We start from the raw sequence: 20,287 nt of genomic DNA, 5'->3' as shown, positions 1-20,287 counted from the left end.
GTGAGGGATTTGTTAAATATAAATTCAAGGTACGGGGCAATGTTTGGAGCTAAATGTTTTATCACCCTAGCTGGTATATTTTCGGGACCCGGGGATTTGTTGGGTTTAATCTCATTAAGTAATTTTAGAATTCCTTGTTGGTCCACTGTTATTTTTTCCATGGGTGGAGTATGTATTGTTTCTTGGAGATATGCGGTGGCAACATCATTCGAGAAAACGCTTTGGAAGAATGAATTTAAGATGTTAGCTTTAACCTCGCTGTCTGTATGAATTACATTGCTACAATCCCTTAAGCAAGCCACGGTTTGTTTACTCCCATTTACTTCCCTAACATATGACCAGAAAGCTTTGGGGTCAGTGTCCAAGTGCTCGCAAAGTACTTTGCGTTTAAATTCCAGTAAGGCGCTACGTAATTGTTTTTTGGTTTCAATTTTAGAGGATCTATATGTGTCCCATAATTGTGTATTCTCAGGAGATGATGTGTTCACGCCTGCCCTCTTTACCCTAGAGTGTAGCATTCTCTGCTTTCGAAGGGCTTTTCTAACGTCTTTATTGTACCACCTGGGGTCGCGATTTGCTTTAACGTATTTTATAGGTATGAAATCTACGATTCCTTTTTGCATGATATTGACAAATTCTGTCCAAGTTTCTTCCACGTTGGCATGACTTAAGCGGGTTTTGAACTCGGGTAGTGAAGAGTTTAATTGATTGGCAAAAGATTCAAAGTCTGCTTTATGGTAATTATAAATTTTTCTTTTTGGTTTAACAATCTTTTTTATTGCTATGTCCAAATGGACATTAATTGCTTTATGGTCACTCAAGCCCTCATCAGTTGATACACTAATAATACGTTCCGGCGTGTTTGTAAGAAATAGATCCAATATGTTTTTTCCACGGGTGGGCATGCGTACTGCTTGATGGAGGGAGTTTCTTTGAACCAATTTTATCATGGAATTGCAAGATTCGCGATCGCGGGTCCCAGATTTAACGATATTGCTGTCCCAATCTATACCAGGGAGGTTAAAGTCGCCACCAATTATGTTTATGCTGTTATTATATTTACGTGTAAACTTGTGAATTTGATCGTTGAGGGTGTGAAGTGTTTTCAAATCTGAGTCTGGAGGTCTGTAGAAAGAGCATAAATTTATGTTGGGTTGATTGGTCCGTAGTAAGGTGCACCAAACACTTTCTATGTTATTATTTTCAAATGAAACTTGCCTGCTTTCAAAATGACTTTTAACTGCCACGAAAACCCCTCCTCCGGGTCTTGTATCTCTATCGTGTCGGTAAACTTTGAAATCTATTGGGAAAATTTCTTGGTCATTAATATCATTGCACAGCCAACTCTCTGTGCCTAATACTATATCAGCGGAATGAGTTTGGATTATGTGTTCTAGATCCGCTGATTTGTTCTTGAGGCTTCTGCAATTTATAACAAGTATAGTTAAATTATTTTGATGTTGAATAACGTCCTTATTAGTGTCTGACTGTAATTTAGGACGCCTTTGTGGGGAAGTGCGTGTCACATGTCTTTCTAAATCATTGCCAGTGTTGTCAATGACTTTTATATTTTTATTAATAATATTATACGCGCTATCCCCAGATGTTATTGACCCACTAAGTGACCTGCTCTCTATCCTAAAAAAGGCCTACAGTGGTCGAGTATCCTATCCGCTACCTTACTCGCCGCTTCCGCCGTGTAATGGACCCCAGATCGGTTAAGGGGAGTCCTGCAAGATCGGAGGGTTGGTCTGAGGTCGACGAAGGAGGCTCCTATGTCCGAGCAGAATCTCGATAGTCTCTGGTTTATGCCTTCCACTCGGCTCCAAACCAGAGACCCGCGATCCTCCCTCGGAACGATGCTGCAGACCGTTAGTCCCAGCCGAACCCCCTCGACGCCCTGGACGCGCTTCACCTCGGAGCTCAGTTCCCTAAGGGAACGGAGGACCTCCTCGGATCCACGGTCCGTGACGTCGTTGGTGCCCACATGGGCCACGACCTTTAATTCGGAAAAAAAATGCAACATTTTGTGGTGGCTTATAAATATTGTCTTAATTTTTCATCATTTCTTCCGAAATTTATCGAACTCAGCATCTAAATCCACCATCAAAATTAAAAAACCATATTTCAATAGAACCTGAGTATTGAATGGGAAATATAGACAATAGCTATTGAAGTAAAACTGAATTTCTATTGTAAATTCAACGAAAAATAAAGCTAACTTGTATTATTTAAGGGATAATGCATTGTCCTGAGAAAGATAAAGAATTGTTCTGAAACTCAAATTCAAGCGGATTGGTGATGTTTAATTTTAAAATTGGGACCAAAAATATCAGTTAACATATGAGCCTGTATGGCATTTCTCCCTCTCGATTGCACTTATATCTAAACGTTAGGTCCTGGCATTTTCAGTTGTATGCCTCCAACACTTCCCCCGCACCATCAATGCTCTTCCAAACTCACACTACTTTGGCCCTTGGATCCTTCATAACATGGTCCTCCTACCTCCTTCTTGGTCCACTTGACATCCTTTGTCCTTCTATGTGGATCTTTCGAGCTCTTTTTGATGTTCTAGTGTTGTTAATTCAAATGGCAGACCAAGCTGCTTTCTTTTCAATCTCACAATTTTCACTGATGGTTCTGAGAAATGCTAGTGTATTTCATGGTTAATTAATGAAACTCTCTCTACTCAGGGGTTTTGTCTCTAATATATCAGAAAGGTTATACAATTTGAGAAATAATATGCAGTCATAAATACAAACAGTTTAGTTATTGCATTAATATTTCTTTTTGACAACAAGAGTTCTGGGCCAAAACAGATGTGGGTGCTCAAAACAGCTCTGGATAGGTCTATTTTGTTGTTTTATGTCAGTTTCATGAATAAAATTAATATATTGCAATCTGCACTAGATGTTATTGAAATCATCATCATTCCAAAGTTACTGCACATTTTACTGTCTATGCATTGGCCTGTTCTTGGGGATTTTGAATTACAGGAACAAAAAATATGTCAATTTCTGTCTAGTAAATTGAGAAAAATTCTGTTTAGCTGTATCAACCCAAATTATATGCTGCTAGTGTGAAGGGAAAGAATGACCTCATTAACCTGTTTTTACTTGTGCAGCTAATGCATGAGCAGGGACGGAAGATGGCAGACAGGGACACTATTTCTCAGCTGTCACAAGAGTCTTCAGATTCTTCTCCGCCTGTTCTCATTGCTGCTGGTGATGTGCGCCGTCGGTTGTCCGAAGCATTGGTTCCTGCCCCTGGAGCTACCTTCCCGCGCCATCAGGATGACCCATCGGCCTCCATGCTCAAGGTAAATGTTGTGGTCATTGATTTTTCTGACCTGATTTGATCTTGGTAGTTTAGTTACCAATATTCTGATAATGATGATCTGGCTCTGGATTTAGATCTGGTTATCTTAGATGGATTTCAAATTAATTACTTCCATTTATGCATATATCTGAAGTCTTTGTGTGTGAACAAATGTGGTGTTTGAGGTGTGATCATAATGTCTGTAGTTTACCAAAGCATCTGGAATTACAGAAGCATTTCTTTCTTCTATTATTGTCTCCATGGAAAAATGCATGCGCTGATCGATAAATTTACCCAAGCTTTGAAATCTTATAATGGACGATAATTTTCCATATCAATCTTTAAAGATTTTCATCATTTGGTTAATTGTGAAGTACAAATGTGGTGAATTCATGTCATTTCACTGGAGACGTTTGTGCAATGTGTTGACAAGTAATATATTTCGGAGAATATTTCACTACATGTGGTTGCTAATCATCACTAAACCTTTGGCTTATTGTATTTGTAACCAAGCCCATTTATATCAAAGTACAGAGTTGTATCTGAATTGATATATTTTCTAAACAAGGGATTTAGCATGTAAGCATGTGCCATTAATATGCATTTTAACTATGTCAGAATTTATTAATTGAAATTTAACCTTTAAATGCCGGCATTTAAATTCACACTAATGGTTCTGCTGGCTGGATTTTTTCCAAATATTAAATTTTGAATATGCAGGCACTTAATTTTTAGGCTCTATCTGTCAACTTCAGAGATGTTTTTAAAAAATAAAAGGCATATTGATGTGAAGTATATGCGTTTTTATTAAATTTTGGTTTCAATATTATACAAATTTTTAAAATAAAATTAAAATAATCAAGTACAAATTTACTAAAAATTACAAGATGATACAATATTTTGATTTTTTATTACCATTTTCCTCATAGGTTTTAACCTGCAAGCCCTTTCCCTACAAACAAGCATAGGATTTTTACTCAGTCCTTTGGCACATTCCACTCTGTATCATCATCCATGTTGCCATCCGTTTCTGTGTGGCATATTCCACACTGTTTCATCATCGATGTTGCCAGCCGCTTCTGTGGAGAAGTCACTCTTGTCAGTGACGTGTGCGTTGGAATCACTGTCTGCTAAAAGTGTTTCCCCAATTTCTCTCTAAAAATTTTTGCTTTGGATCCATTGAAGAGAGGGCAGTTCTTTTTCCACTAATTTCAAGTACAGAAAATAATTATTAAAAAATCCATGTCTGAAAGTGTTTCTGATAAAAATTTGTACCATTGAACTAGAAAGCTTACCAGGATCATCGAATGGCATAAAATTTTGCACACTCAAAGAAACTGATCAAACTCTTACAGCGCTAGGATCACTCAGAAAGAACTATGCACACTGAAAGTAACCTCTACATTAGGAAGAGCAGAGAAACTCATGATCTGGCATAATTGATGTGTAAAATGAGGGGAATACATAGCGATGTTAATGCAATACGATGCGTTCAAGATGAGGAATGGCCCCTCAGCATCTTGAAGATTCTAAGCGATGAAAAGTGAATGGATATCATTAGACATTCCAGGCAGCCTCATAAAAGAAGCATGTGATAAGTGAAACCAAGTGGCCCTTAAAGTTCCCATTTGGCCAGCGGGTCCCAACTTTGTTGGGAACATAAGTTCCCTTTTGGTTGATAAAGGTTAACTAATGATGCCTGTAATTGGTCATCTAGCATTTCTTTTGAGGCATTCCTAGTGTCACTAATATTAAATGAATCTAATCATCATTATTATTAAAAGCCAATTTGAATTTTTTGTAACAGCGCACAATGCTATTTTGAGATGCTTATTTTAAAATGAAGACGTGGGAGGATTATAAAGTATTTTGGTATATCTTTCATAGGAATCTTGGGAGAGCAAGGAGCGCAGAGTGAGAGCTGAATCACCATATGGCCACCGTGCTGGGTGGAATCTGTTGTCAGTAATCGTTAAATGTGGTGATGACCTGCGACAAGAACTTCTGGCATACCAGCTTTTGGATACCCTGGGGCGGATATGGGATGAAGCTGGACTCCCTTTGTGGCTCAGGCCATACAGGTAAGAATGCCTGCTCATTTTCTGATGGTAACTTTTAAAATGAGGCCATTATGCAGTGAATTGTTTTCATTTTGTTCTTAATTATTATTTTTCTGGCCTTTAATAATAGTGGAATAATAAATCTGTGGAAAAGTACGAGTCTTTCTTTCTATTTTAATGGATATCAATTACTTCCACGAAGTGAAGCCTGAAACAATAGAATATATTTAATAATAGTCGTTGTATAGTTCTAATTTCAGTGGAATAATGATTCAATTAGAATATTTAAAAAATTAAGCTATCCTAAATAAAGGGCTGTTTTATTTTTTTAAAGTTATTGAGAGTTCCCATGAAGTATTATTTTGACTCAGACCTTCAATTTCTATTTGCAGATTAATATTTTATGTTAATGACAATAATTTATGACTTAAGCCTTTCTAATTATCAACTCTTTGATTTCTTGGGAGGGGTTGATAGCTACAGTCTATGATATCAATGCAGTCATGGCCCATTAAAAATATTGAAGAAATCATGTACTCATTTTGCTAAAATTTGTGTTATTTTTGGAAACAGAGTCTTCTTTATTCATTCCTTCTAAAATTTCTCTATTTTAAAAAGTTACTGAAAATTCTCATGAAATTCTTTTTTGCTTGATTGCTTTAATTGGAATTTCTTGCTTATCATTAAACAAATGGAGTTTGGTTCGGCAATGGATTGTCTAAATATCTCAAATAATGATGAGTGCTCTATTTTCTGGTCCATAAGATGCACCAGGGCAAAAGATGTGATTTTTCATGCTAGAATTAATGAAAAATTCTTGGATTAGACTGAAAAGTATTTTCATGCTAACACTTTATAGGAAGAAATTAGAATTATTATATTACAAAATTATCAACAATATAGGCGTTTATTCATTTCAGAATCCCAGAAATTTGTCTTTACTGCTGTTGAAATTATATACGCGGTTTTTTCAATATGGAATTCTGTAACCTTTCTTTGGTATTCAAGTGGCATTTTTTTGTACTATTATAGTTCTTTAGTGTAAATGATTCACCATGATGTTGTCTCTGAAAAATCATCAATAGACAAACCTTTTGCTGATTTCCTCACAACAGTTTAAATCACTTTTGTTAAAACAGTAATCTCATTCTTCTTGTGTTTTATCCAGTTCGTAACCGATTCCTTGAGCTTTGGCCATTTAGGAGCTAATGAGTGTGAAGTTTTTTTTTTAGTCCTATCTGCATTCTTGAAGTAAATATTCTACTTCCTCCATTCTCATATCATATTTATACCTCAGTGGTGGTGACTTTTTTTTGGGATAGTCATGGAATTGTGTAAATCAAATATCTTCAAAAATTTAAAAAAATAACTCGAATATTATGCATCATTACTTAACAAGCTGAGGGCAGCAATTGCAAAAAGAGGACCACATTTGAAGAAGAAAGTGCTTTTTCATCAGGGTAATGCATTTACTCACACTTCGGTAGTCGCAATGGCTAAAATTAACAAATTGCAGTTTGAATTCGTTGACCAATCACCATACTCATTCAATCTGGCCCCAGTGACTTTTTCCTCTCTCCTAACCTTAAAATTATGCTTGGAGTGTAGAGATTTTTATCAGGCAAGTAGGTCATCGCTTACGTGAGCACCTATTTTGCAGAGAAAGATGTCAACTAGTATTTGCAAGGGTTAAAAAAGTTATAGCATCACTGGAAAAAGAGTATGGACTTAAAAGAGAAAATGTTGAAAATATAAGTAAATTTGAAGAAAAAATATATGGGTAATTTGTTAGGTCGGAAAATTTTCATACTACCCCCACATACTACCTTGATCAAAAAGTTCCCGGAATTTATTCAGAAAATTAAAAATACAAGTTTATTCATCTAAATCTATATTGTCCCCTTCAAAGTAATCCCCATCGACTGCAACACACTTATGCCAGCGCTTGATCCAATCCTCGAAACATTTTTTATATTCGGTTTTCGGTATGTCCATCAGTGCTTCCTGCGATTTTTCCATTACTTCCTCTCGGCTGCTAAAACGCGTTCCCCGTAATGGTTTTTTAACTCGATTGAACAGAAAGAAGTCACAGGGAGCCAAATCAGGTGAATTCGGTGGCTGTTGGATGGTATTTGTTGCATTTTTCGTCAAAAAATTACGAATAATGATAGCACTGTGCGACGGTGCGTTATCATGGTGCAAAATCCACGAGTTTTCTGCCCACATTTCTGGTCTCTTTCGGCGAATTGCTTCACGCAAATGTCTCATAACGCCCAAATAATACTCTTTGTTTACTGTCTGGCCTTCTGGCAAAAATTCATGATGCACTACACCGTTGTAATCCATGAAAACCGTCAGCATTGCCTTCTTTTTTGACTGAAAACGACGTGGTTTTTTTGGTCTCGGCTCATTTGGTGAACGCCATTCACTTGCCTGATGTCTGGATTGCGTGTCGTACTCATAAACCCACGTCTCGTCTCCAGTAATGATCCTTTTGATGAATGTGGGATCGGATTCAGCCTCGCAAATCATGTCTTTTGCGACGTCAACAAGGTCTCTTTTTTGCATGAAATTGAGGTCTTTTGGCACCAACTTTGCTGCTACACGACGGAAACCCAAATCATTAACCACAATGTCTTGGGCGGATCCATAGGCAATGTTCAAGTCCTCCGCTATTTCTCTGATGGTTAATTTGCGGTTATTGACCAACATTTCTTTTACTTTATCAATTTTTTCACCGACTTTCGATGTCGATGGTCTGCCACTGCGTTCATCATCTTCGATTGACTCACGACCACTTCTGAACCGCTCGTGCCACTGGTAAACGACCGTTTTTTTTAGAGAATCGTTGCCGAAACACTTTTCCAACATTTCCAACGTCCGTGCGCCACTAAATCCGTTTTTTACGCAAAATTTAATACAAGGTCTTTGTTGCAAATTTAAATCCATTTCTGAAATTGTAAAAAATCGCCAACACACACAGAGATAGATGTACTCTTGGCTACGTAACTTTTGCAAATGTCAAGTTATGACACTAAGATTTAAAGGGAATATCAACAACAGATGTACCAATTTAACAAAAAAAACAGAACTCAAATCGGAACGATGGGAGCGCCACACGGTGGTTATTCCGGGAACTTTTTGATCAAGGTAGTATATATGTATATTATAGAAACTTAAAGGGAAAACAGGTTTAAATTCTGGAGTAATTACATGTATCACTTCCCATTAGGCATCAGAAATTTCAATTATTTAGCATACAGGAGCTGAACTATTCCTCAAAGTAAAATTTGCGTGCATATGAATCTCATATGGATTTTGGCCACGTTAATTGTATTTATCAGGGTCTGAAGAAGGCATAACTAATAAATATCTCAAAATGAGAATGTGTTTCTTTTGACTGCACTCATAAATAGTGAAAATGTTGAGTTTCATGCATGGAAAAATATTATTCCACAGGATTGTGTGTCTTTCTGGAGACTCGGGCTTGATAGAAACCATCCCAAACACAGTTTCCTTGCACCAGATGAAGAAGCATCTGGGGCTAACTCTACCAGAGTACTTTGCCAGGGAGTTTGGAGAATCCAATTCAGAGCGTTTCCTAACGGCACAGAAAAATTTTGTATTTAGTTGTGCTGCTTACAGTTTGGTGTGCTATCTCCTGCAGGTGAAAGACAGGTGAGTAATTTTTTTCTTGTTTTTAAATATTACTAATCATACCCTTTGTTTTTTCTTGAAATGTATGCATAAGTTGTAAATAGAATTTATGCACACGTTCAGAAATGATGTCAACCTGTTCAAATTTTCAAGGCTGAGAATAGCCACTTAAAAAGTGTTATTGTTGTGGTTACTGGAAATAAGTCATGAAAAATATTATGCCTTTACTGTGGTGAGTTGAAGGAAAATTTATTGATTTGAAAAATGTGGCTCTTTGAATTTAACTAGCTAAACTAATTTGACAGGTAAGCCACCAAAATTTCTTCCATCAAGTGTAATTTCATTTACGGGGGTTGCATACTTCATTTCTTTAATAGTGACACCTTTTTCATTGAAAATTATATGTTATTATTCTTGTAATTGATGTAAATAATTAAAACTCTAAATATTTCCTTTTCAGACACAATGGTAACATTTTGCTTGATGAGGATGGCCATGTCATTCACATAGATTTTGGCTTCATGCTCTCAGCATCTCCCAGAAATTTGGGCTTTGAAACATCACCCTTTAAGTTGACTCCAGAGTTTGTTGCAGTGATGGGAGGAGAGGGGTCTGATCTCTTCAACTATTTTCGTGTTCTTCTTCTTCAAGGACTTCTTGCTGCACGAAAACATAGGGATAGCGTTCTTCAGCTGGTTGAAATCATGAGAGCTGGTAGGTATACTTGCTGCCAAAGTTGTAAACATTACATAAGGTGTAGCTCTCTTATTACCTTCCTTAAATTATGCATCCCTTTCATTTATTTCTGATTCTTTATGTCCCCAGAATTCCTTTTACTTAACAATGTAATCTTGTTCTGTTATATACACTTTCAAAATTTCAAATTTCCCTTAATTTATGACTATCAGCAAAAAAATAAATTGCGGTTACAAACTAAAGCAAGTTTCGAAATGTAAATATACTGCTTCAGTGAATATTAATGAATTATTCACATTGTACTAATATTCCAAGGAATGACTAAATTGTTCTCTACTGCTCCTTCTACAGTTCAATTTTCATTATATTTTCTGAGACTTAAGCTGTTGATAATCACAAATTTCTGCTTATTTTTCATCTTCAAATTTGTTTCTTAAACTGCTATAACAGTGGATTATTAATGAATGAAGCTTAATTTTCCATGAATATTTTGTTTTTATATTAAAATTTATTAGTCCATAGTCTTGAACTTTTATTTTTCAAATCAGTTTTATTATGCTGTTTGTTGCCATGTAGCTATCAAAGTATTTAACTTTACCATGAAAAAATATATTTGTATTATTTAATGAAAGAAAACAATTCTTGGATAATAGTAATGTGTCGGTTCTACATTTTTTTGATTCAGTTGTGCTTTGGTTATCTGTTTTAGTTGTTGGTTCTCAATAGTTCTTGTGAATGGGCAGGTAATAAACTATTGAAAAAGCAATGGTAATCATAAGTTTGATCAATGAGAAATTATCGCTTGATAGGAGGTAATATATATCATTTATGAGAAATTAAAAAACTAAAATTTATAAATGCACCCACATTGCAAGATACATTTATCGTGATATCTTCTATAAAATGGTTTGATTACAGTTTCCCCACATAATTGTAGCTTGGCTGTCATGTGAAGGCAAGTGAATAGATGAAGAGTAGCTTCCAATATTTATGTCATGTATATAAAACTGTTTCTTGGTGTTGTGTATGCAGAATATTTTTGGGAGAGAAATACTTCTTGTCACTTTTTTCTACTTTTGAGTTAAATTGAAAGAAACTTATTTTGCAAGTTGTGCCTTTCACCAAATTTATTATTTTAATTTGGAGAGGTATATAAAGTTACAGAGGTACATGTCATTCTTCATGTAAAATGTTCCTGTTAGACATACCAAATGTCTTTAACGGAGCATTTCTTTCAGGCATAAGAAGCCACTAAAATCCTTAAGCATAAACAGGAGTGATATTATTATTCCTCTTCATTATAAAATTTGTAATCAAGGTATAACTCATAGATGCTGACTAATGGTGAGCAATTGTGGGTCACAGTTATGTAACAAATTAATTTTTGTGAGACTTTAAGTCATAGGTATGAAAAAAGAACAACCCAGTTTAATACTTTGATCTCAAACATTTCATGACATTTCTGATACTCTGTAGCAGATACCACGATCTTAAATGAGGTTTCTGTGCATGATAACCACCGACCTACCCTGAAAATGTTTTCTTTGTGTCGATTCCGGTTTCAGGCATCATGATACCAACTCATTTTGCATGCACAAAAATTATATCAAATAAAGACACTGACCCCGACATTTTACTGATTTCAATTTTTGAGAAATACCTTGATTTCTTTAAGATTTAAACTTGAATCATCTTGGGTACCAGTGCTGATTTTAATGTCATATGGTTTTTGTTATTATTAGTAAAATACTGTTAATTAATATTTAATTTTTAGGTTTCATTTTCAGTGGCCTTCAGCCTAACTCATCCATCTAACCCAAAGAACCTTGGATTCTTTCCCTATGCACCAACCCCTGATCAAGGTAGATTTTTTTTATCTACACTTTTTGGGTGTTAGAGGCATCATCAAATTCTCCACCCTGTGGTAGTATTTGGCCGGATGAGCTAATATAGTGTTAAAGTAAGATCAGGTACTTTCCCAGCATATCTGCTTGATGAATTTTTCTTGGGTCTTCCGCGGGGTCAGGGGTTCCATGTTGGCTGACGTTTTGATGCTCGACTCGTGTATCGTCCTCAGGGCAGATGAGTGCCAACTCAGCTTTTTGGCTGTCTCTTATACAAGGGCACAAGTGGGCCAAGTGACTCATGATTGGTCAGTGGTGGAGGAGCCTCCTGATTGGTCGCCATGGTGCTGTTTTGTTCTTTCATCTCTAACCTTCCTCAGCAACAGTTTCCATGCATTGCTGAGCTAATAGCCGGAATCTCTATTGAAATTTCTCCAACTGTCCCAGCTGTAGGTGTCAAATCAGCCATCGCTGAACGCAGTGTTGGGATGGATTACTCCATTAACTTCATTGGGACAAGGTTACCTGCCTGCTCTGGTGGTTACTGGGACCATATCATTAAAGAGGCCGTTGAAATATGAATGGCGAGTCGTAATTCAAATAGAGATTCCGGCAATTCCCTCAGTAATGCATGGAAACTGGTGCAGAGGAAGGTTAGAGAAGGAAGAACAAAACAGCACCATGGTGACTAATCGGGAGGCTCCTCCCCTATGGACCAATCATGAGTTACTTGACCCACTTGTGCTTGGGTATATAAGATGGCCAAAATGCTGAGTTGGCACTCATCTGCCCCGAGGACGATTCACAAGTCGAGCATCTAAACGTCAGCCAGCATGGAACCCCTGACCCCGTGGAAGACCCGAGAAAACTTCATGAAATTCATATAGTATTTCTTAAGAAAAATAAAATAACAGGTGCCATTTCACTTGAGACCTTCTGAATGAAAAGGGATGTTTTCACCCCTGCCTGGATGTGGTTTAATCAAGTCTGGATGAAGGGTTTCTTCTAAACTGTAATATTTTTTGTCAACTCTGCTTTGTTATCAGTCATATTGTTAAGGCTTCTTTATCTATAAGTCAGCTGGATTGATTGGAGTTTTGCCTTGTTTAGCATTGTTTACATTGTAATGAGGCATTAATAATAAATCTCTCTTCTGTGTAGGATCTCAGCTACCCTGCTTTCGAGCCGGTGGAGGCAGCACAGTCCAAGGCCTGGCTAATCGATTTCATCAGTCAATGACTGATGAGCAGCTTCAGTCCCATGTGGACACCTTGGTGCGATCATCACTTGTCTCCCTCAGCACCAAACTGTATGATAGGTATCAGTACATCACCAATGGGATCCTCTAGCCCTGGAAGTTGAAGTCATTTGCATATATAAAACTATATTTGTTGTGGTAACACCTGAACTGGGAAGTGAGTATTACCAATGTTTCTAATTTCCAATGCATGTTTTTTTTTTACTGATTCTCTCTTCTTGACTAACCCAAGGTAAACAGTTCAGAATAAATTTCATGTATTGAAAGCATATTTTACTTTTTTGTCGATAGTTAAATGGCTTTTGTGAATAGACAGGTGTGAATCTCAGCTGGATCATGTTATATTTTGGTATACATATTTTGGGTGTATTAGTAGATGGTAGTGAGCATGTTGTGGCCAGTTTGGTGCTGGTTCGCTATTCCTCTCATATCCTATAAGCATTTTATTCATACATTTCTACTAGTGTAATTTAATCACTATGCACCAGGTGCACTGAATATTCATAATCAGAACAAGCATAGTATTGTTCTTATTAAAGCTTTCTTTTGAAGTTCAGCCTTTCGCAAATGTTTATTTTTTTGCCGTTTATACTGTGAAGATTTCATTTATTAACAGTCCATACAAATGATGGGCACTCTAGCAAGGATGATTAAAACTTGATTATTAATGAACTTCCATGAAAATTTTTATTATTTTTGGATGAAAAGTGACTCTCTTAAAGAATAGCTGGCACTATGGGCAATGGAATAATTTACGAGGTTACAAAAAGTGTTGGAGAACCTAATCACAATTCCCCATAGTCAATTGTAGGCCAATCAGTTTTTATTTTTTCACCAATTCAAAAGTAGTTCCTTGTCTTAGGATTGATTTTTGAAAGTGGTTGGGGAATATATGCCCACATATTGCATGGTCAGGGTTGGTACATAATTAATAGATATTTTAATGAGAGGAACTATTTTATATAAAATAATAAGTGAATATGGAATTACCCTGCAAAAATCATAGTTACCATGTGGCATGTAATCTTTTATTAGTTACAATCTATCTAATGCAAATATCTTCAAAACCTATGAATGATTTAATATCAAAGATTCTAACTTTGTAATAATATGTTGAGTCTTCGAAGCCATGGATTGTCTAATTATTTGTTCAGTAAGTTCTCTTCTACCCTTTGGTTAGTTGGAGCCTCAAATTCTATCTAGTTCAGTTTTTTTCACCTTATGAAGGCAGCTGTTTGAAATAAGGGGCCATATTGAAAAAGTAGTTTCATTAATTTTACCCAGTTTGGATTATCTTTGTGTCATAAATAAATGTACAAGGCGGATAGAGTAGATGTAGTTACAAGTAAACTCAATCACATTATTTGTTATCACTTGGTAGAATTTTGATGAAGAATTTTATTGTTAATGGCTGACATTTAATCCTATTATCCTATATTACCAATAATCTGGACCTGTAATCATATCTGCTCCCAAGTGGCTGTGTTGCTGACCAAATAGATGGTTTGCTTATTGTTAAATAGTGGATAGGTTATTCTCAAATGCTTAAAAGTGAAATAGATAATATATATTTATGTTTTTGTATGCTAGTCCATCGCAAGCTATTCATAAAGTGTGAGTGAAGATTATCATTAATAGATTAGTAGTGAAATTTTTTTGTAATAGCCCTGTAAATCACTGGCCTATGAAGTGCATCTCACAGTCAAAACTGTTTTTGCTTTTGCTCGCAGTGTAGCTATTGACCAGGTAATTAACTCGGTTACAGTGGAATCTTTGAAATAATGAGTGTTCAAAATAACTAATGAATCGCTCACCACAGCAATCTCTCATATCTCATCGATGATTTTATGGTTAAGTATTAATTACTCCCTATGACTTTTGTGATGGGATGTGCAGCTATTGATGCAGGAATGTTGCATGCTAGTCATAATAATATGCCTGCCGTCCTACTTCTCTCAGCTTATGTAGGCAAATATGGTAATATACATAATTATAAGATGAACACATTTTTAAGCCATGAATGTTTAACTGAAATTAAGTTCTGAAGAGAACAAAGAGACCACAAAAGAAACGTGTGCCCAATAATTACAACCAAAAAGGTTGAGAAAGTGGGAACTGTATGCACCTGACCATTAAGCATGGACAAAATTTTATGGTTTCCATGTTGATACAGATATTAAATCACTTACACTGTTGGGCGACCTCTGTGGGTGTAACAACATGTAGGCCCCACCATCACCAATCTATTTGTCATATAAATGAAATGGCTAGAAATTGTATGGGTATCACTGGTGATGTCAAAATTCTTTTAATGTGCCATACTCATTATATCAGAATTCCACTGGAATTGATAGCGAAGGATTCTTCCATTTTGCAAACTTTCAAATTGCTTGCATACATCAAATCCAGGTATTTTGGTATGCCTGGGAGAAAAAATTGGTTTTATTGTTTGTTTTTTGACGTTTGCTGGTTGCAATAGTATGTATTACGTATGTTTTATTGTCGGAGAATGATATTGTTTTAAGTCCTAACCAATGACTTCTGGTTCCTGCAGGGGTCTTCTTCATTGCCTATCTCCTTGCCAAGGAAGACGTTTTTAGAGTGACATTGGTGTTTCCTGGTTGAATTGTGATCATATTAATCTACTGACTGGGTGTCATTCAGGGACTTCTGAATTGAGTTTCATGTCCCTGGGGAAAAAAAAAATTTCCTTTCATAAAGTGGCAAGTGTTATGATGAATGTTGGCATATTTCAGAGTGCTTCCTTTTTGCGTATATGAGCGATAGTGTGAGTAAGGTAAGAATGAATGATTTGGGCTTGCAATTTTTTCAATTGGACTTTGTAAAGTTTGTGTGTGTGTGTGAATGAGACGTTGAGAATTCAGCTACATCTCTCATGATTCCAACGTGTTTTAGCCCAGGATTATCATAAAGCATTATTTATCCTGATGGGCTTCCATTTATATGAAGCTAAATATTAGTAGTTTTCCTTCAAAACTTGAATTTGGGTTGAGCTATGCCATGATATGTGTGGCACATATGGTGTGTCAAGTGTGTAATATGGTAAACGTGTGCTGCCTGTGACAATGCCCCTAGGAATTTAAGCTGAAGAGCCCCACAAATATCACACTAACCAAACTGGTGTCAGCTCTCTTGTTTTGCTCTCTCTGTCTCAGTTTGTGGGCATTAAAGTTGGACTCCTGTGGCCTCTTTAATTCTACAACCTAAACCTTGGGTCACAGTTTGTGGTCCACAATCTGGCTGTGCTATAATCTCTCGACCAATGAAGAGTGGTAGTAATTAATAGCAGATGAAAGGTATTGTTCACTGGCTGAAAGAAAAAGTGACTCGACCTCCTCAGAGAAGCTGGGTACTTTTTATTCAGATTGAAGTTGTTTGATACATCCTTAAAAACCATTGGTTGTTACCAGGTGTACTCTTTTATTAGGAATCGTTTTCACCAACAGAGTGATAATGCTGACAATTGACTCCTTGGACTTGGAAAAGTTTTCATAACCCTGGAAATTTTGGCAAGCCTTTGCATTGTGGTTTTGTGGCAATTGTGTGAGCCTTTGCAATAGAGTTTTGTGGGGTACCTAAGGGAATTGGTTCCTCTGTGAGTGATAGTGTGAAAGCAGAAGTTGGTGGTGCTCCATTATTGTTTATTTCGTCATTAAAATTTTTTAAAGGAATGTTTCCAGAGACAAAAATAAAGTAATGTATCATCTGTTGGGAAATGGCTAAAGATGCTCATTATGTGGAGGCCCTCATTGGTGCTTTGGGAGGTGTTATCCAGTTACTGTTGTATATTTCAATTTAAGATTGTATTGAATTAATGGAGGGAGAGTATGGGCGGCTGTATTGTACATACTCAACAAAGCATAGCAATTTATGAGGCATGTATTGTTATTCTTTTATGTGTCTGCTGAATGTGTGTTGCATCTCATTCCAGTTTGTATTTTATGAAATAAAAAGAGGCTGTATGAAATAGCTAATTGTTGTGATTGAGAACATATCCTTTTCTGTTATTCCAGCCTTTCAGATTCATTGCAGTTCAGGATGATTGAGAGTGTTTTTAAGCCAGTTTGTGTTGGTACATTATCCTTAATCCATCTCATCCACCACAGTTGTCCATTGGGCTAATGGAGAAGTAAATAGGTTATTTTTGTCACCTAACTGTACATTTCTCAATTTTTCATCCTTAAAGGCACAAATCATCTCAGCCGTTGGTCCCTGCCCCTAGTAAATACTACTGTTAATTGCAAATTATTAAGATTAACGATGGAAGGTGAGATGCAATGAAATCGTTTCATTTTGCTTGTATGTATACCCTCGCTATACATCGCTTCTTTGTATACGCTCTCTTGCTTACATCTATATGCTTCATACAGTTCTATTTCAGGGTAAGCTGTGTGGGATGTTCAATAGGTTCTTAGGAAAAAATAGGAACAATTTATTTTGGGTAAATTATTATTAGTTTTTGACTTAATCTCCTTTTAGCTTGATACTCTTTTCTCAGTATTTCTACCAACCATTTTTTTCACTAACTATTTTAAGCTGTCCATAAAGTAGGATTTCGGAAAGTCACCAAAGTAGATTTTAGTGCTGGCGATGATCTCCTCATTTTTAGCATGAATCATTTTCTGCCGAGCCATTTTTTCAAGTTTGGAAGTATAATAAAAGGTCTCTGGGGCCCGAATATGATGGATGTTTTAGGAATTTGAGATTTAAGTTAATAAGTTAAGAATTTTTTGTTTGACAAATGAGGGTTTTTTAATTTCTTTGTTTAACCAGTGTAATAACAATGCATAATACTCTATGTTTATTGTTTGTCCTTATTGTAAGTAATCAGCGTAGATGATTCTGCGTGCATCCCAAAAAACCGGCCATCACCTTGTTGGTTGATTTCACTGTCTTCGCCTTCTATGGAGCTAGATTGTTGTATGAAACCCACTGTTTTGACTGTTTGTTTGTCTATGGAGTTTATTAGTATCCGTGTTTCGTTCTCATTTATGTGTCGATGCAGAAACTCGTCTGGATTGCATTGTTGAAGTGCCAAACCAGCCTCTGAATCGACCACACATTGTATTTATTTTTCTCTGAGAGCAAATGCACCACACATCTTGCTGAGAATTATTTTGTGGACCTTGATTCATCGATCATTCAAAACTATATCATGGATTTTGTCAATCATTTCTGAGGAATTCACTTCCACTGGACATCCCAAAAGATGTTCATCTTATGTGGATGTGCAACCACTTCTGAACTCATTTACTCAATTGTAAACAAGTTCAAACACTGGAGCAGATGTGCCTTGAACTTAATTCACCTCAGCTTTGATCTCTTTTGGTGTTAAGTCTTTTATATATAAGTATTTCATCACTGCACAAAATTCATTTTTTCCCTTTTTTATAAATAAACAAAAGTTTGTTGTTTCAATCAGCTATGAAAATGAAACCAAGTGATGAATTTAGCTGAAATTTTATCTCAAGTGAAGGATGAGGCATACTAAAAGCTAACTTTTTCCAATATTACAAGCGCCATCTCTTGGATTTTCTAAGGAATTGTTGAATTAACCATGTAGTTAAAACGCCTGATTTTAGCTTATTCAAAGGACCTCCTCCCTTTTTCTAATAACCCTTCTGGGTGCTATATCTTTGCCTACTTGTTTTGCTTGTGTCACATGTATATATTGTGTCTGATCTTGAGGCTCCCAATATTCTTCATTTTGAAGTCTCTATATTTACCCATGACTTTCTTGGTCTACCCCTTCTACTCAAGCCATTTGCTTTTTTCTCAAGCATGTACTTGAAGATTGGACTCTAGTCCATTCTCTCAAACATGACAGTGACAGTGTAGAAGACTTCTGTCATACTTACCCATTATGTACCTCCTGGGTGGCCTCTCTCCTATGTACTGTCACAAAGTACCCTTCCTTCTGTATGCTGGAATTACCTAATGACATGTTTGAAGCTTAAGTTGAAGCACTTAACTAAAGTTAACTTGCGTTGTGTTTTTCATTGCACAAATTTTACTGATAATATGAAAAAATTTGGTTCATTGTAAAAGGATTAGTGTGTCTTTTTCTGAAGAAGTTGGTTATCAGTAGAATGTAGATTAAAGTTCAGGTAATTCAATTTTTCGTCATGATTACAAAAGTTTATCTTAATTATAAATGGCAGAAAAAACTAACTGGAAAATATACAATTGAAAAGTCTGCAAATGTCCTGTAATTGTGGCCTTGGATATTAGTGCGTACCCTGATAAAAGATTAATCCAATTAATTAGTAATAAACTCAGCACTCCCCTATTACTTATATCGCCGAAATTCCTTAGGTTTAAACATTTACTCATCTGGACACATGTTTACATCAAGTCTGTTCTTGAGACTCCTATTATTGGCTCTAGAGAGGACAGGGTCATGGATGGAGGACACATGAACTATTGAAAAATGGGTTTGGAAACAGAGCACCTTAGCATTCACCTTGTCAATATTATCCACATTTAAAATGTGTTCTGCCATGAATGCTTATTGATAATTATTCCGTTATTAGCTGTGTGAATAAATAGCACTAAGTTCCCTGCAAGTCATTATTTAGCCTATGTGAATTGCAAGGTAAATAGAATATTGGATGAAAAGGGTAACAGGAGTCATTACTTTAGACCTAAACTGTGAAAGTCTGCCTGTCATCTGAAAAACCCTCAGTAAATAGTTGACATACTTAAAGGATCTACTGCACGTTACTGTTGTAATGAAATAGCAAACTGGGTGATTACATCTAAGCCTTGTAACTAAAATTTGGTCGTTGATATAATAATTTTCCTTTTGCCCCAATTTTAATTTCACCCCCCCCCCCTTCCTTCCCCTCCCCGAATGTTGTGGGATTCGGGAATGTAACTCCTTCCCCTTCTTGTTCTGCTGATACCATATTGCGCGCAATCGCATGTTCCAGAGGGAAACGGTGGCAAGCCTCTCGCCTTGTCGAGGAATGGGAGGTGAAAATCAGGGCGACAGCAATAGTCCACCTCTCCCCTGATCGACTTCATCCGATTGCAGAGAACCGTCTCCCCGCAATCTGTGAGCGCCCTCTATGGGCGACCCTTTCCTGTTCCCTAAGGAATTATTTTGGGAATAGCTGCAGTGCAAGAAGGGGAGTGCGGCGCAGACGTCCTGCTGCTGTCCTCGTACGCGTCCCACATACGCGCCTGCCTCCAGGACTTCATTTCTTTTACATATTAAACTGATGCGTTTACTATTAACCAGAGAGTTGACAAAAATATGTGTATTGCGCAAAACGAAACAGGAAAAATTGAAGAAATCGTTCCCTGACTGAATAATAAAAAATACTCCCCAAGTAATATTCCACACTTACGGTAAACCTTGACCTGGATCGATTTTTTCACATTAACATCAAGGGGTAAGCCTCTCGCTTCCAAAAGCCATTCATTTAACT

General features: G+C 36.5%; 1 protein-coding gene across 3 annotated transcripts in view; it reads left to right on the top strand.

The window, feature by feature from the left end:
• The window catches only part of fwd (phosphatidylinositol 4-kinase beta fwd), a 38,454-nt gene extending 21,643 nt beyond the window's left edge, over positions 1 to 16,811 (top strand). For all 3 annotated transcript variants that reach the window (XM_071595085.1, XM_071595087.1, XM_071595086.1), the window contains exons 11-16: positions 3,125 to 3,319; positions 5,206 to 5,399; positions 8,838 to 9,056; positions 9,496 to 9,749; positions 12,737 to 12,990; positions 15,388 to 16,811. In XM_071595085.1, coding sequence (XP_071451186.1) covers positions 3,125 to 3,319; positions 5,206 to 5,399; positions 8,838 to 9,056; positions 9,496 to 9,749; positions 12,737 to 12,924 — 1,050 coding nt within the window. In that variant the 3' untranslated portion in view covers positions 12,925 to 12,990; positions 15,388 to 16,811. The remainder of the gene's footprint in view (positions 1 to 3,124; positions 3,320 to 5,205; positions 5,400 to 8,837; positions 9,057 to 9,495; positions 9,750 to 12,736; positions 12,991 to 15,387) is intronic.
• Positions 16,812 to 20,287: the final 3,476 nt, after the last annotated feature.

Source organism: Hetaerina americana, unplaced genomic scaffold (genome assembly GCF_022747635.1).
Source record: "Hetaerina americana unplaced genomic scaffold, ioHetAmer1.1.p SCAF_7, whole genome shotgun sequence".
Taxonomy (NCBI): Eukaryota; Metazoa; Arthropoda; class Insecta; order Odonata; family Calopterygidae; genus Hetaerina; species Hetaerina americana.
This window is presented reverse-complemented; position numbering and strand designations above follow the sequence as displayed.